The sequence below is a fragment of the Ostreococcus lucimarinus genome, chromosome 2 (assembly GCF_000092065.1).
Source record: "Ostreococcus lucimarinus CCE9901 chromosome 2, complete sequence".
Taxonomy (NCBI): Eukaryota; Viridiplantae; Chlorophyta; class Mamiellophyceae; order Mamiellales; family Bathycoccaceae; genus Ostreococcus; species Ostreococcus sp. 'lucimarinus'.
In genome coordinates this window covers 91,434-112,848 of record NC_009356.1, presented here as the reverse complement: position 1 = coordinate 112,848, position 21,415 = coordinate 91,434, and the positions used below count along the sequence as shown (strand labels likewise).

The 21,415-nt window shown below is 60.3% G+C and overlaps 10 protein-coding genes across 10 annotated transcripts; 5 read left to right on the top strand and 5 right to left on the bottom strand.

Moving 5' to 3' along the window:
* Positions 1–32: 32 nt before the first annotated feature.
* On the bottom strand, positions 33–1,007 carry OSTLU_36094 (predicted protein; the record flags this gene model as incomplete). The annotated part of the gene is made up of 1 exon (XM_001416037.1): positions 33–1,007. The coding sequence occupies one exon, from the start codon at positions 1,005–1,007 to the stop codon at positions 33–35; it is 975 nt and encodes a 324-aa protein (XP_001416074.1).
* Positions 1,008–1,195: 188 nt separating this feature from the next.
* Positions 1,196–4,909, bottom strand: OSTLU_29874 (predicted protein; the record flags this gene model as incomplete). The annotated part of the gene is made up of 1 exon (XM_001416036.1): positions 1,196–4,909. The coding sequence occupies one exon, from the start codon at positions 4,907–4,909 to the stop codon at positions 1,196–1,198; it is 3,714 nt and encodes a 1,237-aa protein (XP_001416073.1).
* Positions 4,910–5,312: 403 nt separating this feature from the next.
* Positions 5,313–7,529, top strand: OSTLU_36056 (predicted protein; the record flags this gene model as incomplete). The annotated part of the gene is made up of 1 exon (XM_001416274.1): positions 5,313–7,529. One exon carries the CDS (start codon positions 5,313–5,315, stop codon positions 7,527–7,529), a length of 2,217 nt encoding a protein of 738 aa, XP_001416311.1.
* Positions 7,530–7,603: 74 nt separating this feature from the next.
* On the bottom strand, positions 7,604–8,861 carry OSTLU_29872 (predicted protein). The gene has a single exon (XM_001416035.1). It carries the CDS (start codon positions 8,842–8,844, stop codon positions 7,609–7,611), a length of 1,236 nt encoding a protein of 411 aa, XP_001416072.1. The 5' UTR covers positions 8,845–8,861; the 3' UTR covers positions 7,604–7,608.
* Positions 8,862–13,708: 4,847 nt separating this feature from the next.
* OSTLU_44917 (predicted protein) lies at positions 13,709–14,969 on the top strand (the record flags this gene model as incomplete). Its single annotated transcript, XM_001416273.1, has 1 exon — positions 13,709–14,969. A coding segment is annotated over exon 1 (945 nt), but the record flags the coding sequence as incomplete, so codon positions are not given.
* A 434-nt stretch (positions 14,970–15,403) lies between these two features.
* Positions 15,404–16,366, bottom strand: OSTLU_36252 (predicted protein; the record flags this gene model as incomplete). Its single annotated transcript, XM_001416034.1, has 1 exon — positions 15,404–16,366. The coding sequence occupies one exon, from the start codon at positions 16,364–16,366 to the stop codon at positions 15,404–15,406; it is 963 nt and encodes a 320-aa protein (XP_001416071.1).
* A 463-nt stretch (positions 16,367–16,829) lies between these two features.
* OSTLU_14095 (predicted protein) lies at positions 16,830–17,447 on the top strand (the record flags this gene model as incomplete). Its single annotated transcript, XM_001416272.1, has 1 exon — positions 16,830–17,447. The coding sequence occupies one exon, from the start codon at positions 16,830–16,832 to the stop codon at positions 17,445–17,447; it is 618 nt and encodes a 205-aa protein (XP_001416309.1).
* Positions 17,448–17,838: 391 nt separating this feature from the next.
* OSTLU_92266 (predicted protein) lies at positions 17,839–18,522 on the top strand (the record flags this gene model as incomplete). The annotated part of the gene is made up of 1 exon (XM_001416271.1): positions 17,839–18,522. One exon carries the CDS (start codon positions 17,839–17,841, stop codon positions 18,520–18,522), a length of 684 nt encoding a protein of 227 aa, XP_001416308.1.
* Positions 18,523–18,556: 34 nt separating this feature from the next.
* OSTLU_29867 (predicted protein) lies at positions 18,557–19,621 on the bottom strand (the record flags this gene model as incomplete). The annotated part of the gene is made up of 1 exon (XM_001416033.1): positions 18,557–19,621. The coding sequence occupies one exon, from the start codon at positions 19,619–19,621 to the stop codon at positions 18,557–18,559; it is 1,065 nt and encodes a 354-aa protein (XP_001416070.1).
* A 99-nt stretch (positions 19,622–19,720) lies between these two features.
* On the top strand, positions 19,721–21,356 carry OSTLU_29866 (predicted protein; the record flags this gene model as incomplete). The annotated part of the gene is made up of 2 exons (XM_001416270.1): positions 19,721–19,808; positions 19,935–21,356. 2 exons carry the CDS (start codon positions 19,721–19,723, stop codon positions 21,305–21,307), a joined length of 1,461 nt encoding a protein of 486 aa, XP_001416307.1. The 3' UTR covers positions 21,308–21,356.
* Positions 21,357–21,415: the final 59 nt, after the last annotated feature.

Genomic DNA, 21,415 nt, shown 5'->3' with positions numbered 1-21,415 from the left:
TGTATTTGTACGAAACGTAGCATCTTAGCGCGTCAGCAAATCACCGTCACGCCTTGAGATTGCAAAAACGTCTGCGCCGCGTGAATTTCTTCAGCGTCGGGCGTCCGCATGCCCTCGAGCTTGTACTCGAGACCGAGCTCGCTGAACTTAAACTCGCCGAATCTGTGATAGGGCAAAAGCTCAATTCCCTCAACACACTCGTGTGTTTTCGCGAGCTCCGCCAGACCGCGGAGCTCGTTTTCGTCGTTCGTTCGAAAGTCGACGAATCGAGAATCCGGATCGCTCATGAGCACGAATCGCAACCAAGTTTTCACACGGCGGCGATTCAATTCTTTCAGAAACGCGCGCATTGTCTCGTACTCGCGTTCCGTCGTACCGGTGATGGCTTTGTATTTTTCCAAACTCGAGCTCTTCACGCACAACAGCACCACGTCAACGTGCGGCAACACGCGATTCCACGTCTCCGCGTCCCCACTGGCGGCGGTGTCGATCGCCACCGTCAAGCCGATCTCGTGCGTCTTGATCGCCACCGCCTCCACGAACGCCGGTTGCAACAGGCATTCGCCCCCGGAAAGCGTTAGCCCACCTCCCTCCGAGCTCGCGTAATACTTGCGATTTCGCTTCAAAATTTCGACTATATCGTTCACCGACATCGTGCGCCCGGGATTCGGCGTCTTCGCGAGCGCGGCGTGCGTCGAATCGACGTTGCAGCAAAACGCGCATCGTTTTTCACACCCTTGAAGGAACACGATGCATCGTATTCCGTGTCCATCGACCGCGGTGAAAGTATCGATGCTGTGCACGCGCCCGGTGACCGCACCGCAGTCCTCGATGTCCGCCGCGCTCGCCGGGTCGCCGCCGAGCAGCCCCAAGCCCCGCGCCGCGTAGTTGCGCTCGGGCGGCAGGAAAACGATCGGTCGCGGACGTGGCGGAAAAGCTCCGCGGCGCTTGGTGGCAAAGCAAAATGTTGGGCTTTTTGGTTGGGCTTTTTCGTCGTCGTCGCGCATTTTTCGTTCGTCGTCGTCGTCGCGAAGTGGCGTGGAGTGCAGAGTCTCGGGATAAGAATCGACTTTCGAGACGAGGCGAGAGGAAAACAAGTTACTAATAGCAATTCATCACGCGAACGATTGACGATCGATGCGCGTGAGCGATGGATTTAAGTGATGATACATTCTTTCGGGTGGCGTCGCCGAATTTACGGCGCGAGTAGCGCGCCTAGCGCGACCGTTGCGAGCAAAATTGTGTCAACGTGGAAGAGCGGAACACCTGCGGCGGATACTAAGCCCAAGAAGCCGCCAAATAATGAGCCGCTGTTACTCGAGCACGTCGCGGCCGTGAGCGCACCGGCGATGCATGTCGTCTGGCCACTCACGGTGTACCCAGAGTTGCACGTCGGTTGACACGACGAGCCGCTGGCGAGCTCGGAGCCGCACGTACCAGAAACGCCGTTCGCAGGCTGCGTGAGTCCAGTGCACGGCGGCGAAGAGATCGAGATACCACTGACACCCGCGTTCGAGGCTGATGTTGCGATATCCGTAGTGAAGGATGGATCATTGAGAGTCGCAGTGACGGTGGACGCCTGCGAAGTCGGGATCGCTGTCTTGATTTCGGCGGCTATCGTCGTCGTCGGTGCGGCACCCGTTCCAGTCACGCCGCCGACGGTGATTGGAGAGCTTGCCGCAGACAAAGCTGTGTTCAACGTCGCTCTATTCGTCGTCACGACTTGATACGTCACGATGTTGCTGAGTAGACGCCTGCGCGCCGCGCTTTGCGCAAAGTTCTCAATGTCAGACGTGGCGACACCCAACGACGACGCGGCGGCGGTGATGAACGAGCTTTCATCCACAGGGGACGAGAACGTTTGCTTTCCTAGCATCGTGTACTTAATGGTGATATTAGCCGGGTCCACTTGAACGCCAGTGGTGTCTGCCAAAAGCGACGTCGTCAGCGCGTTTTGGAGCGTCTGCACGAGGGTATCGTCGATGACTTGTGTGATTCCCGCGAACTCAACCTTGACTTCAACCTCGGTTGACTCAACGCACTCACCATTCAAAAGTGAGTAGCCATCATTGCAGACGCACTGGGTCTCGGTCCCAAGTGCGACGTCACCCGCCGCGTTCGTCGAGCCAGATGGACACGCCACACACGCACCGGCACTGTTCACGCGATAGTTCGCGGCGCAAGCGCACTGCGTCTCGCCCGCGGATGGGACGTCACCCGCCGCGTTCGTCGAGCCAGATGGACACGCCTCGCACGCACCGGTACTGTTCACGCGATAGTTCGCGGCGCAAGCGCACTGCGTCTCGCCCGCGGATGGGACGTCACCCGCCGCGTTCGTCGAGCCAGATGGACACGCCTCGCACGCACCGGCACTGTTCACGCGATAGTTCGCGGCGCAAGCGCACTGCGTCTCGCCCGCGGATGGGACGTCACCCGCCGCGTTCGTCGAGCCAGATGGACACGCCTCGCACGCACCAGCACTGTTCACGCGTTCGTCCGCGGAGCACGAGGCGGCAGAGTCGCACTGCGTCTCGGTCCCAGGTGCGACGTCACCCGCCGCGTTCGTCGTGCCAGATGGACACGCCTCGCACGCGCCAGCACTGTTCACGCGATAGTTCGCGGCGCAAGCGCACTTGGTCTCGGTCCCAGGTGCGACGTCACCCGCCTCGTTCGTCGAGCCAGATGGACACGCCACACACGCACCGGCACTGTTCACGCGTTCGTCCGCGGAGCACGAGGCGGCAGGGACACACATGCCGTTTGACCAAGCGGTTCCGTCTGGACACGAGCACTGTGTCTCGCCGTCGGCCAGCCAGCTATCATCGCCTTCAGGGCGGGTTGAGTCTGTCGGACACGCCGAACAGACGTACTGACTCCAGACGTAATGGTTGGCCGAGCAGTATCGCGTGCTCGTAACTTGATAACAACGATCATCGCTCACTTCTGCGATCGCGATACTGGACATTGATTGCAGACGGTCAGCGCCGTCGTTCGTGACCTCAGGATTCCGGGTGTAATGAATCGCCGTGCTGCTCTTCCTCGCTGAGACGTCCGAAGTCGAATAATACGTCGAGCTCGCCTCGTACGTACTCGACGCCCGGTTGATTATTGTGCCAGAACTACCTGTCACCCTGGTTTTAGATCCCACGGGCCCGTAGTCACACGTCCAAGCGTTGTCACCCCACGCTTGAGTATAATGGTTGTATCCGCCCACGCAAACCCAGAGTGGGACAGTCTCCGTAGCCGCCATCACTGCTTTATCGCTGTAGTTGATTTGAGCGGCTTGGATTCGGATTTCGTAAGCGCCATCGGCAGTGTTCGGGTCCACGGCGACGACGAAACATATATCGTCGACGACTGCTTGTGCGCCTGCTGCGTTCACGCATCCGCCCTCGTCAACTCGCCAACCGGCGGGCAGATTCAACCCGCGCACTGTCAAGTGAGATTTCGCGCACGCGCCGTAATCCAAATTTTGCACGCTCATTCTATACTGCAGCACGACTTTATAGCATTCTTTTTGTTGCACCGTATACTGAATTCCGCTATCAGCATAAGGGATGTACTGATCAAAGTAAGAAGTCGTGAAATAATTGGTTCTGAAGTTGTCATTCGTGATCGACGAGGCGTCGCCGGGATAATCGGCCAAATTGACGCTTGGATAATACTTATCTTTCTCGCTGTCGTTTGACATGCGGACGTGCCACACCCCGTAGCCAAGAAACTGACTCGGATACGCCTTCGCGCCTCTTTTGCTGCACTCCGCCGGTTGGCCAAACGTGACGGTAACCGTGATCGTTTGAGATGTTGAATCGAACGCGGCTACCGTTAACTTTAGTCCTGACACGGGGTCTATCCAAACGCCGCCGTTTTCTGTCGATCTCAGCGCCGTCTGTTCCCAGTCGTCGTATTTCGCAGCGTCTGTTGAATCAGCGGCGTGTGGGTAGAAATCAATCAACTTGTTCCCTTCGTGATAACCGAGCACACCGAGAGAGTTGAATCCGCTGTGCTCGCCGTTAAGGATAAGATTGTCGAACTTGTTGCCACTTCGAAGCTCGAGCCAGATCGTACCCAAATCCGACATGGTATCATCAGAGAAACGAACGACGCACGCGCGCGTTGTCGAGGACTCCGTCGTATCAACACTCAACGAACTCAGGATGCACGTTTCACTCACATCAGCCGCGTCGTCGTCAACGCGTCCGTTGGTCTTCGTGATGACTTTCACGTTATCGTTAGAGAGCCAGTGCATGTCCCATCTTAAATACGAAGAAACGCCCCACGCCATCTTTTTCCCGTACGTGTCCGAGCCCGAGCCCAAGACATCGAAGACGCCACCGTAATCTTTGTACTCACAGAGCCGCCACGTCGTAGTCGAGTCGTCGTAATCCGACTGCTTGCACTTGTACCCGCCCGAGTGATATTTGAGCCCGATTGCGTGTAAAAGCTCGTGAATCTCCGTCGTATCGCACAACTCCGTCGTGGAATCCGCGTCGGCGCACGCCGTGACCGACGAGTGCTTCTGCGTGCAGATGATGCCGTTCGTGTTCGACTCGCACGTCCCCGTGCACGTGTTCGTCAAATGCATGAACGTCCGCATGTGTTTCCTTCCCGAGTTTCGGTTCGTCCCGGGGTCGCCCGCGTACGAATCGTACACTTCTTGAAAATCAGCGCTCGCATCCCACGGGTTATAATGCACGCCGTCGGCCGCCGACGCATCCGGGTGAGGATTACACGCCCCGTTCGCGTCCTTCTCGTTCGAACCGAGCTGATGAAAGAACACCGACACGTTCAGCGTCAGCGCCCCGTACGACGCCCACGCGAAGTACGCCTCCGTCTGCGTCTTAAACACCTTCGTCAGCTTCGCCTTGTCCGCCTCGTCCACCGTCACGTCCGCCGGGTGCGTCACCATGATCAGCGCCTCCTGCGTCCCCGTCGCCGCGTCGCGTCGTCCGCTCAGCGCCGATCCCGTCTCGATCGTCACCGCGTGCGTCGCCCCCGCGGCCCGTTTCGCGAGCGCGAGCGCCGCGACGACGACCGCGACGACCGCGCGCGCGCGTCCCGCGCGTCGCGCGTCCCATCGCGCGCGCATCGCCCGCGCGCGCGCGTCGGCGGCCGTCGAGATTCGCGCGCGTCGCCTCGGAATGTCGCGCGAACGCCGGGGGGGGTGGCGCGCGGTCGACCGTCGACGCGAATCTCGCGACGGTTCGGTCGGGATGCGAATCGACGTTCTCGGCCGAGCCGAGCCGAGCCGAGACGAGAGAAGACGAGACGACGCGAGACGACGCGCGGCACAGCGCGACGACGACGACGACATGACGCTCGCGGTGGACGCGGTGGACGCGTTCGTGCGCGCGCGCGGAACGCCGCGCGCGGACGACTGCGCGACGACGCTCGCGAAACCGACGGGAAAGACGCTGGAACTGCTGGCGGAGGCGCGGCGGTTGCTCGAGCTGGAGCGACGCGCGGGAGGGGCGCTGGCGGTGGATGCGGAGACGCCGTCGCGAGCGACGTCGCACGGCGCGGGGTACGTGCTGTCGAAGGAGGTGGACGACGTCGTGGTCGGGCTGCAGACGACGCGCGCGCTCACGCGGACGATGAAGCCGTTGGGAGGGTTGCGCGTGGTGGAGAAGGCGCTGGGCGAGCGCGGCGCGACGATGAAGGAGGACGCGAAGAAGTTTTTTGACGATTGGGTCACGACGCACAACGACGCGGTTTTCGACTTGTACACGGATGAAATGCGATCGGCGAGGAAGGCGCATCTCTTGCTCGGGCTCCCGGACGCGTACGGACGAGGGCGCTTGATCGGGGATTATCGCCGCGTGGCGCTGTTCGGCGTCGATCGGTTGATCGCGGAGAAGCAAATCGACAAAGATGCCATCGCGACGAGCGACGAGGAGGACTTGCGCGCACGATTTGAGGTGTCGGAGCAAATTCGCGCGTTGGAGCGGCTCAAGGCGATGGCAAAAATGTACGGTTTCGACATCGGCGCCGCCGCGCGCGATTGCAAAGAAGCGGTTCAGTGGACGTACTTTGCCTACCTCGCGTGCGTGAAGGAACACGACGGCGCGGCGATTTCTCTCGGTCGAGTCGACGCTTTTTTTGATGTGTACATCGAGCGCGACATGAAGGCTGGTTTCATCGACGAATCGGGCGCGCAGGAACTCATAGACAATTTTGTGCTCAAGCTGAGACTCGTTCGGCATCTTCGACCGGAGGCGTACGACGACATTTTCGCCGGCGATCCCATCTGGGCCACGTGTTGCGTGGGTGGCATGCAGATGAACGGCACCGACACGTTGGTGACGAAGACTTCTTGGAGGTTTCTACAAACGCTACGCAACATGGGCGCGGCGCCGGAACCAAACATGACGGTTTTGTGGAGCGAATCGTTGCCGAAGCCGTTTAAAGAATTCGCGGCGGCGATCAGCATCGAGTCGAGCTCAATTCAGTTCATCTCCGACGACTTACTGCGGGAAAAGTTTCAATCGAGCGACGTCGGTATCAGTTGTTGCGTGTCGGGAATGCAGTTGGGGCATACCATGCAATATTTCGGCGCGCGATGCAATCTACCCAAGCTTCTTCTCTACGCGCTGAACGGCGGTCGCGACGAAATCACCGGCGCCCGCGTCGCGCCCGCGCTTTTCGACGACGAAGTTCCTGAAGGTGTTTTACAATACGATGACGTGATGAAGCGTTTTACGGCGTACATGGACTGGCTCGCCAAGCTTTACGTGGAGACGATGAACTGCATCCACTACTCGCATGATCGATTCAACTACGAGGCCTTGTTTTTCGCGCTCATGGACACCGATTGCAAGCGGATGATGGCGTTCGGCATCGCTGGGTTGAGCGTTGTGGCCGACTCTCTCAGCGCCATCAAGCACGCAAAAGTCAAGATGATTCGCGACGAAAAGTCGGGATTATCCACTCGGTTCGAGGTCGATGGCGATTGGCCCGCGTTTGGCAACGACGACGATGAGGTTGACACCATCGCCGCCAGTGTTGTGGAAACGTTCATCTCGAGTTTACGAAAGACGCCAGCGTATAGAGGATCCGAGCACACGCTTTCGATTCTGACGATTACGTCCAACGTCATGTACGGGAAACATACTGGCGCGACGCCGGATTTGCGAAAACTCGGTGAACCGTTCGCGCCGGGCGCGAATCCGATGCACAATCGCGACAAGACGGGTGCTTTGAATTCACTCAATTCTGTGGCAAAGATCCCGTACGCGAGTTGCATGGATGGCATCAGCAACACGTTCTCCATCACCGCGCCATCGCTCGGCAAGACGGACGGGACTCGAGTCTCGAACTTGACTGCGTTGCTGGATGGCTACTTCTCACACGGCGCTCAACATTTGAACGTTAACTGTATCGATAGATCGGTACTGTTAGACGCCATGGCGCATCCAGACAACTATCCCACCCTCACCATTCGCGTGAGCGGGTATGCGGTGAATTTCATCAAACTCTCGCGAGCACATCAAGAGGAAGTCATCGCTCGTACTTTTCACGCTTCGCTTTAGTCGTACAACAGCATTTACCCGAACAATTCACACCTCGCTTTAGTCGCATACAAGATCGTTTCATTCATGACAACAGCGTTTAACCGAACAATAGCGCACCCGCAAACTCTTCGTTACCACTCGTCGCGTTCAAGGCGTCGATAACTTGCTGCCGAGAAAAGCCGAGCGCGGTTAATCGAGCAATTTTTTCTTCGTCGTGCGCCGACGAAGACGAAGGCGTCGTCGAGGGCGTCGGGACCGCCGGCGAGGGGGTCGGGACCGCCGCCGAGGGGGTCGGGATCGCCGCCTCGGGCGCTTTGCCTTGAAACGCTTCCTGTGCTGTCTTTCCAATTTCGCTCTCGCTCAAAAACGGCAACTCCACGTCGACCGAGCCGATAACGAGGGCGTTCTTCCTCAAGTCGATGGAGCACGCGTGTCTGCGCAGCATGTCTAAACCAAAGATGAAGTCCATGTCTTGTTCCTTCTCCAAAACCGTAATCGCGCACGGCAAGAAGTGTTCACCCACCTTCATCGGTGCCTGGTGCACGCGTCCAATGATGTTCTGCGTCCCCACGCCTTTCGCGATGCCGCTAAACCGCTTGTCGATGAGCCTTTCCAGTCCGCACTGTCGCGCGCACGTCACCGACATGATCGACATCTGCGCCCCACTATCGACAAACGCCTTCAGCGCCACTCCATTCACCTCCAGATCGACGTATAGCATCACCACCTGAGCGAATGCCTCGGGCGTTTCCTCCATCGCGGTCGCAAAATTGCCTAACACCTGTTCTTGTCGGATGCGTTCCTCAATCTTCCGCTGCGCCTCGACGTCGAACGGGTCGCTCGTCATCAACGCCATCTCCTCCGCCTCCTGTTCCCTCGCCGCTAACATCCGTTTCCGCATCTCCCGCATCATTCTCTGAAACCCCTCCACGTCGTTCGCTTCGATGCAATCGACGAGTTCGCTTCCTCCCTGCCGACGCAACGCCTCGAGCGTGCCGGCGTTGCCGCGAAAACTCTCCATCATCGCCTGCGCGTCCACTGCGCTACCATCCGCCGCAAGCGCGCGCGCGTCCGCCGACGCGATGCTTTCCCCACCGGATGCACCCAGCGACACGATCAACAGGTCGTCCTGCACGACGCCGGCGTCGCGTAAACTTGACGCATCTGGAATCTGCTTGGCATCTTTCAAAACTTTGGCGCGCGTTATATCGCGCGGATCGCCGTCTGGGAACTCACAGGCGACGGCAGCTTTGAGGTCTGCGACCGTACAGTCCGGAGAGACGTCGACGTTGACGATGAGGTCGAGTTCGGCGACGTGCACCGAGACTCGCATGTCGACGGCGGTTGAGGCGAGGCTTAAAGTGCGACCGGTGGTCGCGACGACGATCGACGGACGCCCGTCGCCAGTGGCGCGCGCGCGCGCGCGCGATGCCGCGCCTGTTCGAAGAGCTCACCGACGTCGAGCGCACGCACGCGTACTGCGGCGACGCCGACGTCGCGCGCATCGCGTACGACGCCCTCGAGCGCGAACTCGCGAACGACGCGACGCTCGTGGCGAACGCGCGCGATCTCGACGTCGCGAAACGCCGCGTCGATCGCGCGACGCGACGCGGACGCGTCGATGAGGGACAGAACGCGCGCGTCGTGAGCGTGAACTGCACGTCGACGTGCGAGCGGTGCCTGGATGGGTTTTTGGAGCTGCGGCGAGACGCGCGAGACGCGCGAGGCGGCGTCGAGTCGACGGGAGACGAAGAGGCGACTCAGAACGAACGGTTGAGGTTTGATTTTGAACGCGTTGAGCGAGGATTTGATTGCGAAGGAACGAGTGATCGGATAGAGACGGAATTTTTGAGGGAGTGCGCGAGAGGGAACGCGTTGAGGGAGATTTTGACGGCGCCGGCGCCGGCGAGAGGACGGGCGATTTACGAGGCGGCGGCGCGGGCGTTCGCGGAGACTTGCGAGAAGGCGAAGGCGGGTGGGGATGAGTGGGCGAATTCTTTGATGCGAGAGATACGGGAGCGACCGTGTGGGTCGTTTCCGGGACTGTTTGCGCTGCTCGCGATCGATGACAGCAAGACGAGACAGTCGGTTAAGGAGTTGTTGTCGGAGCCCGAGACGGATGAAAACGGCGAGCCGGTGATGGATGCAGATACGGGGTTACCACAGACGCGCATGCGAGCGTTGACGAGCGATAACGCGCTCAGGGACGTTGTGGACGAGGTGTTGGCGTTTTGGATCGAGTGTTTAGCCCGAGCTCAGGTGGAGAGAGAATCGGCGAGGCGCACATTGTGCGAGGAGATTCGCGACGACGTGCCCAAGGATCACGAGCCATTCGTCCCGGTGGAGGCACGGCTATGGTTTGCGCTGGCGTATACGTTAGAGCGAAGCGATAGCCAAATAGTGCGCGAGGTGTTCACGACGCATCCCATCGTCTTCCGTTTGGCGGCATGCGCCATGAAACGATCAAACGAAAAAGGCGCGCGCGCGCTCTCGAGCAACGCGTGCGAAGTCATCCAAGTGATTCTCAAGGCTTTACCTCGTGGACCGAAGGCGGCGAAATCGTTTTGGGAACGCGTCGGCGTTGATCGCGCGGATTTGATTGAAGATTTGTTTCAAGCGGCGCTGAATCTGCCTAAAGATAGAAAGGCGGAACAGATTTGCGCGTTGACTGCGTTAAAGTACGTCTACCTTCTCCTTCCAACGGGCGACGCGGTACAGGCGAGGCAGGTTATGAACATACTCGCTGCAGATATCCCGCATTCAAAAGCGACATTCAGCGCCGAAGTACAGTGGGCCAGCCGCCTTGCCGCGTGCAGAGCGGTCGAGGAGCAGTACTCTGAAATCGGCGTGGACGATGCTGTGTTGACTTTGGGCGACTGGTTCAGTACGGTTGGTATGGATTGGACCAAGAGCGTCGCCACAGACCGGGATCTTTCTCGAGAGGCGACGAAAGCCCGAAACGCATTAGGTGGTAGTCTCGTGGACACGATTGGATACGTCATTTGCGCCGACGCCATCGCTTTGAGCGCGCTCGCTGATCCGGCGTTTTTTGCCTTCGAACCGGAGAGATGGGCTCGAGAGAAGCGCATCAGAGGCGAGACCCCGTTGGGCGAGTTGCACTTGAAAATTTTGAACACGATTCGACAGAAAAAGAGGTGGAAAATCAACACGAGCATGTGGAAGTACGCCTTAGGTTTCGATAGTATGTCCGCGATCAACAGTATGCACGCGGGCGTCCTCAGACCGCGATATGTGAGCGCAGTCATGTACGCCATGGGACTCATCGCGCCATTCGCGCGGAATGACGACGAGAGTGAAAACGATGCGATGCGTGGTATCTTTCCGTATGTTGAGATCGTGCCGGAAAACCAAGAGAACGCGAATAGCTTGCGAAAGTTTCTTGGCAAGTGTGGGGAATGGTTTTTCAAATCGTTACTCGACTGCCCGGAGAGCCAATCGAGCAAGAGGCCGCTTGACCGTTCCGAATACACTCCAAAGTGTACCGAGGGTGCGGTAATGTGCATGATGTCACAACGCACGTCGCTGGTAGCGGCTGCGGGTGAAGTTTTGAAGAAGCATTACGCAGAAGATAACAGAGAGAACTGCTACAAGAAGATGTTTCTCGACGACGAGCACACGGACATTCCCAAAGCGGTGCTCGGTGCGACGCACTGCGCACTGAAAGACGTGAAACGGATGCCTTCAGAAACGTCTGAAGACGTGAGCGAGCTACTTAAGGCCGCGAGCGCGCCGATTGTACAGACACATCATCTCGTGAAGGCGATCGATAAAGATGACAAGGCGCGCTTGCGGACGTTTAGCGAGAACGTGACCAAGGTGTTGATTTCCTCAATCGGTGTGTTCGAAACGATCACGCAGCACGCGCCGCGACGCGCCTTGGCTGCCGATGATGACATTCTTTACAGTATGTTGAGCATGCTCACGATGTACTGGAAATTGATCAAAGCACGCGAGCAAGAGCACATCTTCAACAGGCAGCCGGCGAACATTCTGAGGAATCTTCTCGCTTGGGAGCCCGCGAGCTTTATAGGGTCAGCGGAGGAGGGGATCGCAGATGCTTGGCTGGATTGCATTGGATTGTTCAAGACTGAAGTTTCAGATGAGCCCTCTTCACCGGGCGTGAGCATTCGAGACGAGAGTGATTGGCGCCAGCGTGTTCGCGAGCTATTGAGCATGCGCGGCGACGCCGCACTAAGCGACAATATCAAAGAAAAGCTTAAGAGTGTCTTTTCGATGGTTTCGCTATTCATCGAGGGAGAGAAAGAAAATATCGGAGACGTCGTGGTGATCGATGAACCACTTCCCGAGACTTCATCGCCGTATCGCATCAGCGCGGCGGTCCCGGCGCTGGATTCAGACGAAGAATTCGGAGTTACTCCCTATGAAGAGGACGACGAGCCGACGTCGAATGACCCCCAATGGTTGCGGCCGACGGACCAAAAGAAAACGCGGCCCAAACGCAAAGCTACCAAGGAGCTATTCGCATCGGTGAAGCGCAAATCCAACGAGGATGTCTCACCGTCGTCGACGAAGGGTGACGCGGCAAAGTCGTCGGCGTTCAAAATGCGCAAGCGCGAACCTACCACGAAAACGTACAACTTGGATCGCAGGAAAACCGTGGCGTCGATAGAATTATCGGAAACCGCCGTTACACGTGGACGGGTGAGTACGACGACGTCGGGCTATCAGGTTGCCAAAGCGAAGGATTATCACGCGATAAATCAGCAACAGAGGCGAATCAGCAAAGAAACGACGACTGCAGTGATGGAGATGCCACCACCTTCAGCGACCTCGAAGAAGTCAAAGCAGCGAGTGTCAACATCTAATGCATCACTGACGAGAGTGAAGAAGCACATGACTGTCCTACCCGCCGTCAGCAGTGCCGAGCGTGCGCCGGCTCTTGTGCCAGTCTCCAATGTCAGCCGCCAGTTCAAGCCATCAAGCTCGCGCCGCTCTCCATATCGCGTAGAGACGCTCATCCGAAGCATTCTGTGCCTCAATAAAGAGCAGTTCAAAAGTGATACGGTGCAGGCGCGGCATGGGGATGTGACGCTACACGAGAAGGACAGTCGCTTAAGCCGCGAAAGTCCGCCGAGGTCGTTCGCGAACGCTCACGAGTACAGAGAGCATTTCATTCCGCTCATTCTCGCCGAGTTGCGCGCGAACGTAGATCGTGCGCTCCAGACCTGCGATCGACTCTACAGCGATGACTTCACCGTGTCAAAGCTTCGGCAAGAAGACGTAGCCAATTCGACGAGTGTGTTTGAAACGTTTGAGCTGTCAAAGCCGCTCGCGTCACAAGCCAACTCTGACAATGCTCGTTCGGTATTCAAAACGGACGATCTGGTGATGATTGAAACCATTTCGTACGCATTCGAACAGCGAAACATGGATCTTCTTGAGGACGATGACCCGTTGAGCCCCGTGAAGGAACGGGCGACGCACTACGTGTTTGGTTGGGTGGAATCGGCGAAAAAGGATGCGTCGAACGAAACTGTCGTTATCAGAATGCACTTTGCCCCGAACTCCGGCGTGCGTATAACGTCAATGTCGCGCAAGCTTCACACCATGAAAACTCGCCTTAAGGTGACGCGAGTGTTCGAGCTCGCGACGACGCTTCGAGAGCTGCAAGCGCTCGACGTGAGCGAGCATTTTCTATCGAGAATTAACAACAAAGTTTTGCAGCTCTCGTCGTTGTTCGACACCCTCGACGATGCCGATCAGTACATCGCTGCGCCGGCTTTAAGTGCGGTTGAGTCATCGCTAAATCCAATGCAGCGCCAAGCCGTGCTCGGTGCTTGCGCGCATGAGCACGCATCTAGTCGTGACTTGCCGGTGCTGATTCAAGGACCACCGGGAACTGGGAAGACGCACGTCATTGTGAGCTTGATAGCGGCGCTTTTGAACGGCGTCGACCAATATGGTCATCCCGTGCGGAAGAGAATTATATGTACGGCGCAAACGAATGCCGCGATTGATCATATCGTTGATCGGCTCGTTGATGGATCTTCGGTGCACGCGGAAGTACGAAAATGCCTTCGAGGCGTCGACGTCACTCGAATCGGTACGGATGAAAAAATCAAGTCTGGTTCAGCTTCGGAGAGATGTCACGTGCGCACGAAGCTCAAAGAATACGGTGTCGACGTAGAAGGTCGCGAAAACAACACGTACGCTCAAAACGCAGCGTATTACGAGAGCAAGGTTCGAGATGCGAAAGCGGAGAGAACTAAAGTCGAGGCGCAGATTCGACTCGAAGTCACGCGATTGCGAAATCGTCAAAAGTCTTTTAAGGATAGTGTCCCGGTGTATAGTCAGGCACTAGTCGATCTGGAAGCAAAGAAGGCTCAATTGTTCGCGATCCAAGACGCGGCGCACGCGAAATTGAAGGCGAAACTCGCCGAAGAGGGAAGAATTGAAGGCAGCGTTGTCGTGTCGACGCCTTTTGAGCGCGTCATCGACCGTTCAAATGTCGTGTGCGGGACGCTATCTTCCATGGCACAACTGGTTAAAAAGCCGTCAAACGCAGCACCGCGCGCTGCTGACTCGCGACCGTATTGCTCAGTTCAACCTTTTGACGTCGTCATCATCGATGAGGCGTCGCAAGCTGTCGAGCCGGCGGCGCTGATTCCGTTGCAGTGGATCAAGCCCGACGGCGTCATAATCATGGTCGGAGATTCGCAGCAGCTCGCACCGACTGTCATCTCCAGATCAGCGCAGCGAGCCTATTACGGATATAGTCTTTTTGAACGTCTGTCTGACTGTGGTGTACCCACTTTTACGCTTCGGGATCAATATCGCATGCATCCAGACATCGTCAAGTTTCCGAGTGAACGCTTTTACAGAGGTTTACTGCGCAGCGGCGCCGGCGCTCTTTACGAAGATCGCGTCGCGCCGTGGCACTCCTTCTCTAACTGCGGTCCGTATCAGTTCTTCAACGTTAAGGGTCAAATGAACCAAGATCGCTACGAGACTGGCGCGCGCTCCTTCTCCAATTCCGCCGAGGCAGAGTTCGCGTCGTATTGTTACAAGAAAATAGCCGTCTCGGCGCAACTCCACAAGAGTGAAGTGAAGGTTGGCATCATCACGCCCTACTTGGATCAAGTGCGACGTTTGCGCGATTTCGTGGAGCCATTGTTGAAGAAAGATGGCGCGCTTCGGACGTGGGCGCATGTGACGTACGGTACCGTTGATCAAGTGCAAGGACAAGAGTTCGACGCCGTGATCATCTCGTGCGTTCGCGCGTACCCCGAAGGCGACAAAGTCGCCCCCGATCCGCCGAATACGGATATCGGCTTTCTCAGAGACGAGCGACGATTAAACGTGGCGCTCACGCGGGGTCGATATTCGACGTGGATCGTGGGTTACGCCGAGGTGCTCAAACGCGAGGCCGTGTGGCTGGATTTAATCGAGAACGCCAAAACGCGAAACGTGTTCGTGGAGCACGTAAAGCAAGCGCCGTATGATGAAGTCTTTACCGCAGTTCCCGTGTCGGCGACATCATCGCGCGGTGGCGATGGTCGCGCGCATCCGATTGTTCGTCACCCCGGCGTCGTTATTCAGACGAAGAACGATCCCCGTCGCAAGGCGAAATCTGAAGCGCTCGCGAAACGCGTCGTCGACGAGTTGGCGATGTTAGACGATGAACCATCACCACTTCGCAAACCATCGCCTGCGGCAAAGCATGTCGCGCGCCGATCGCCGGTCGCTGGTCGAGCGCAACAGAGGAAGCAGGAACGGAACCGACACGTCGCCGAGGCGAAGAAGGCGCCGGCGTCTTTCGTTCCGGCGGACGAATTGAGCGATTGATTTAGCGCAAGCCCCCCCCCTAAATAGCGCAGCACAATTGAAATGAATGAATTACATTAGTAGCATCAAAGCAGCGAATCGAAACCCACGCCCGTGAGCTCGGCGGAGCGATCCCACAACCAACGAGCGTCGTCCACGTCCAAGCAGTTCTTCGCCGGCGTCTTCTCCGCGCAGTCGCTGTAGTACTTCCCCCGCGCCTCTCCCCGCGCGATCTCTCGAGCCAAAAACACGCTCGTCGCCGCGCCTTGTTCCGTCGTCTTCAAAAAATTCAATCTGATGAAATCGTACAGCTTCGTCTGCCACCACTTGATTTCTTCATCCGGCGGTTGGAGATATCGACCCAACTCGCTGTCGACGGCGCCCGGGTGCAACGCCGACGCCGTGACGTTCCCGAGTCCCGCCCTTTCGCACCTTCGCGCGAGCTCGAACGCAAACAACACGTTCGCGAGCTTCGACTGTCCGTACTGTCCCCACGCGCTGTAATTCTTCTCCCCGAACAAATCCTCCCGCGCCAAGCCTTTCCCCGCGATTCTGTGCGCCTCGCTCGACACGCAAATCACCCGCGCGTCCTCGCTCTTCGCCAGCGCCGGCATCAGCCCCGCCGTGAGCGCGTGATGTCCCAAGTGATTCACGCCGACTTGCAATTCAAATCCATCGCGCGTGCGCTCGAGTTTCGGCACCGCCATGACGCCCGCGTTATTCACCAGGCAATCCAACCCGTCGTCGCCCTCGTCGTCCAGGTACGACGCCGCGAAGTCCCGCGCGCTGGCGACGCTCGCCAGATCGAGCTCTCGAAACACCAGCGCGCACGTCGACGCCGCGCCGTCGCGCGCGAGCGCGTCGATCGCGCGTCGCGCCTTGCTCGCGTCTCGACACGCGAGCGTAATCTTCGAGTACTCGTTCGACGCCCGCAGCGCGCGCACCGTCGCGAGCCCGATCCCGGTGTTCGCGCCCGTCACGACGCACGTCTTGCGCGACGCGCCGTCGGCATCGCGCGACGCCGCGACGCGCGCGGACGCTCGAGGCATCATCGTCGTCGGCATCGCCGTCCGCGGAGTGCCGTCGCCATCGCGACGCGCGCGGATGACGCTCGACGCGCGACTCGACGACGTCGAGCGCGAGCTCGTGCGCGTCGCCAAGGCGCTCGTGCGCCGCGCGATCGATCGCGACGCGCGCGACGACGCCGGCGATTCGAACGACGCCGATGATGTCCCGCTCGACGACGTCGTCGCGACGCTGCGCGCGATCGACGACGACCTGCGAGCGCTGCGCGCGGCGATCCTCGACGCTCGGTCGAGCGCGTTCGCCGACGGCGCGCGCGCGAGGGCGGCGCTGCTGACGCGACACGGCGAGGCGACGGCGCGCGCGCGCGCGCTCGAGGAGGACGCGCGACGCGACGCGCGAGGCGAACGCACGACGAGCGCGGTGCCGAGCGCGCGCTCGCGAGGGGCGACGACGACGACGACGACGACGACGACGGTGTGGGAGACGATGGGACGCGCGCTGCGAGGATTGGTGCGCGGCGCGGGCGACGCGGGCGTCGCGGACGACGCGAGCGGGACGCGAGGCGCGAGGCGGTTCACGCGGGAACAGCGCGAGCGAGAGAAAATGAGCGGGGTGACGACGACGCGCGTCGGCGCGACGCGATGGGACGATGGTGAGGCGGAGAGCGACGGCGCGGCGCGAGGGACGTGGTTCGCGGGCGCGGCGGAGAGTTTGGCGCGCGTGGGGTCGACGGCGACGGAGACGAACGCGAACGCGGCGCCGAGCGCGAGCGCGAGCGAAGACGTCGCGCGCGACGAACTTTTCGAGCGTCGCGCTTCGTCGGAGGCGCGCTCGGCGCCCACGGCGGCGGCGGGCGAGCGCGCGAGGCGCGTCGACGCGATGCGCGGCGCCGACCGGCTCGACGCGTCGTCGGACGTCTTGTCCGAGTGCGCCGACGTCCTCGCGGAGACGCAAGACGTCGGCGCGTCCGTGCTCGAGACGCTCGCCGCGCAGCGCGAGTCGTTGATTCGCAGCGGCGCCGCCGCGCGCGGGGCGAAGAAGAAGATGGACGAGAACCTCAAAATCGTCAAGGGTATGAATTCGTGGACGAGACTGGGACGGTAGCGCCGCGCCGAGCGCCGAGCGCCGAGTGCCGAGCGTCGCGAGTTGTAATCTAGTCATCCACGGTCCCGCGCGGGCGCGCCCTTCAGACGATCTCGCGAACGATCTGAACGACGCCGTCCCGCCGAAAACCTCCCGCGCGACGCGGGCGCGCGTTTGAGAGCGTCGCGCTTCGACGCCGCCGCGATCGCCGCGGCGTCGCGTCGGACCGAGACGAGACGCGCGCGTCACTCCGCGACGCGCGACTCGACGATTCCGAGCGACCGCGCGCGACGGGAAAAGGACGACGCGAGAGCGCGCGCCGCGCCGCGACGCGCGGTCGGCGCGGGCGAAGGACGAGGACGACGGCGCGACGCCGCGTCGAAAAAATCTGGGCACCTCCGAGAACGACGAGATGCAAAGAACGACGAGAAAACGACGCGAACGGCGCGAAAAGAACGACGAGAAAAGAACGAATGACTGCGAGAATGGTTGCGATACGTGCTTTTATGCCGCCGAGAATGGACATTTGGAGTGTTTGAAGTACGCGCGCGAGCACGGGTGCGATTGGGACGTGTGGACGTGCCGTGGTGCCGCCTATTATGGACATTTGGAGTGTTTGAAGTACGCGCACGAGAACGGGTGTCCTTGGAACTGGGCGACGTGCATCGCTGCCGCCGTGAATGGACATTTGGAATGTTTGAAGTACGCGCGCAAGAACGGGTGTCCTTGGGACGAGAAGACGTGCGAGGGAGCCGCCAAGTATGGACAGTTGGAGTGTTTGAAGTACGCGCACGAGCACGGGTGTCCTTGGGACGAGTTGACGTGCTGGAGTGCCGCCTATTATGGACATTTGGAGTGTTTGAAGTACGCGTGCGCTCACGGATTTCCGGGTTCAGATCCTTACGCCACGGCGCTGAACGAAGTCTGTATACCAGACGCCGACAAGCGACTCGGCGTCGAAGTCGCGCTCATGTTTCATCGAGCGAACGGTGGCGACATCTCCATGCGAGAATTCCTGCCGGTATGGAAAGAGCACGGAGAGCTTTATCGCGAGGCGCACTTGAGAGTTGCTCGAGAGCTAGCACCGACGTTATGATTACAGCGCGTCGCGCCGTCTATGCGCTAATTTCTCATCGCGGCGAATCTGCTTTGATGGCCACGCCGACGTCTACGGACGCGCGAATGACTTCGCCGCGGCGCTCGCCGTTGACGCGCTCGTCCTGCCATTCCAACATCGCCGCTACGTTATCGAAACACCCCATGACGTACTGGTCCATGCGCAAGTGATTGGCGTGCGTCGCCGAAAACGGAATCTCGCACTCCGTCGCCGCGCCTTCGATTCCGAGCAACGCGAACGACACGCACGCGACGGCGGCGATCGTTCCCCACCCCCACCGACCTACGAACACGAACGGCATAGATATCAAATACGCGAATAAAAACGTGCGCAAATGAATGACGTAAATTTCCGGAATCTTCGTCGCTCGCAACCGCTCCAGCGCGCCCACTTGCGACGCCAAAAAATCCACTCTCTTATTCAACTCGTATCGCAACGCCGCCGCGTCCGCGTCGCGTCCTCGACCCTCAAAACACCGTTTCACCGCGCGTCGACACATGGACAAGCAAAACAACGGCGGGTGCTTCGATCGCGACACCGCCACGCGATCTTCGTCGGACAAAATTCCCGCCACTTCGTCGCGTTCGATTTCGCGAGCGCCTCGCAGGTGACATTTGCTCGCGCTCGCGAACGCGCACGCCCACGCCGCGCCGTCGTCCACCGCGGCCCTCCCGCGGTCGTCATCGCCGCCGTACATCAGCGGCACGTCCACGAACGCTCTTACGCCCGCGACGATCCCCCCGAACGCGGCTCTGCCGTCGTACCATCGCACCGCCGCGCGCGCCAGCCGAAACACCAACAAAAATCCCATCGCCGAAAACGTCAGCGCGTACGCCCCGTCGAACGCGCCTTGGTCCGCGCGCGCCGCGGACGTCGCCGCGCGCTCGTGTATCACCGTCCACGCGATCGACACGGCGTTGACGACGGCGAACGGCGCGGCGAACGCGCGCACACCGCGCCGGTCGATGGATGTCGCGAACACGGATGCGAAGAAATTCGACGAATCGTACTCCGGTTGCGCGCGCGCGCCCGCTTGGAGCGCCGCGCGACGCGCCGCGGTGTTGTCCGCGTCGCGCATCGTCGCGCCGAGCCGCGTCGACGCCGCCATCGCGCGCGAATCGACGCGCAGTCGACGTCGCGGAGTAACGAACTCGCGCGCGCGTCACTTTTAGACGCGATGTTCGGCGCGAGCGCGTTCATCGAGCGCCGCGTGCGCCGCGCGCGGTTCGACCAGGCGCTGATCGACGACGAGCACCCGACGCCGGGTGCGCGCGCGACGCGACGCGCGCGAAATCGACGCGAATCTCGACGACGCGAATCTCGAATCATCCGACGACGACAAAGAATCTCGACGACTGACGCGACGCGAGACGCGCTCGCGAACACCCCAGCGTACGCGACGGCGCAGCTCGCGGAGATGGCGTCGGCGCTGACCGGAGACGACGCGCGGGACGCGTGCGAACACCTGACGCGACGCGCCGAGCACGCGTCGCCGTACGTGCAGCGAAAGGCGCTGCGACTGATCGCGAAGTGCTGCGAGGGAGGCGAGCGGCGCTCGACGACGTTCGCGAGGGAGATGGCGAAATTGTCGAGCCGCGTGCGGGCGCTGCAGACGGCGACGGGGGCGCCGCATCCGACGAAGGGAGACGCGCCGCGCGCGGCGGTGCGAGACGCGGCGAAGGAGTGCATGGCGGCGATTTTCGGGAGCGAACGCGACGCGGGGAGCGACGCGGGGACGAGGACGGTGGGAGGGCGCGCGATGGAAGGGTTCGGGGATGGACGCGACGCGCGGGCGGTGGAGAGCGGCGCGGCGGACGCGTATCGAACGACGCCGCCGAGGACGACGAAGCCGGGAACGTTGGACGCCCCGTTGGGGGACGCGCTCAAGTCCACGCCGAAGCTGCGCGTCGAGGCGAGTGAGGCGAAATGGAAACCACTTCGACCGCCGTCGCCGGTGAAGAAAGTGGCGGCGGCATCGACGAGCGGCGTGGGGGATTTGCTTTCGGACTTCGCGTCGGCGACGCCGGCGCGAGCCGAGACAACGGCGCAGACGAGCGCGATGACGTCGAGAACGAGCGAGGCGTTCGTTTTAGACGGCTCCGAGGAGAAGCGCGCGATAGATAAGCTTTGCACGCCGAGCGGCGTAAGATTGGTGCCCGCGGAAGCCGACGTCGAAGATTTCTTGCGAACGGGATCGAGATTGAACGCTCAAGGCGTCGTCGTCGCGCTTTCGGAGCGTTTGCTGACGTACGCTAGCGGCGAAGAAGGCTGGCGCGGCGCTTATCGCGCGGTGAACGTCCTCGAACGCGCCGCGTCGACGAGTTCGCATCGTTGGCTCGCCGATGTCTTCGCGAACTCGTCGGCGATGGATTTGCTCGACGCCGTCGCGAACGACGCGTCGACGCACGCGCAGTTGAAGCACAAGGCCAAAGCGTGCGCGGAGGCACTTCGACGCGGCGCGACGTCCGGCGCGACGCCCGGCGCGGCGCCCGGCGCGGCGCCCGCGGCGACGACGGATTTACTCGCCCAGCTCGGCGACCTCTCCGTCGCGTCGCCGCCGACGGCGCCGCCGACCGCGTTCGTCGACCCGCTCGCCGGTCTCACGACCGACTTCGCGTCCGCGCCGCCGTCCTCGTACGTCCCACCGACCGCACCGATGCGCGGTCCCGGGCTCGAGGCGCTCCGCGACGTCCCCCCGACGACGGACGCGACGCGCCTCTCGCAAACCAAAGCCTTCGATTTCGTCGGCGACTTGCTCAAATGACCCGGTCGCCTCGTCTCGCGCGCTCGTTCGACGCCTTCGACGGTTGATTTGTTTTTTCAATTACAACACACCTCCGCTCGCTAAAACGCCGCGCTCCGCGCGCTTCTC

Bases quoted from the DNA above. Each gene is read 5' to 3' on its own strand.
- OSTLU_29872 (XM_001416035.1), bottom strand. From the start codon at position 8,844: ATGCGAGTCTCGGTGCACGTCGCCGAACTCGACCTCATCGTCAACGTC.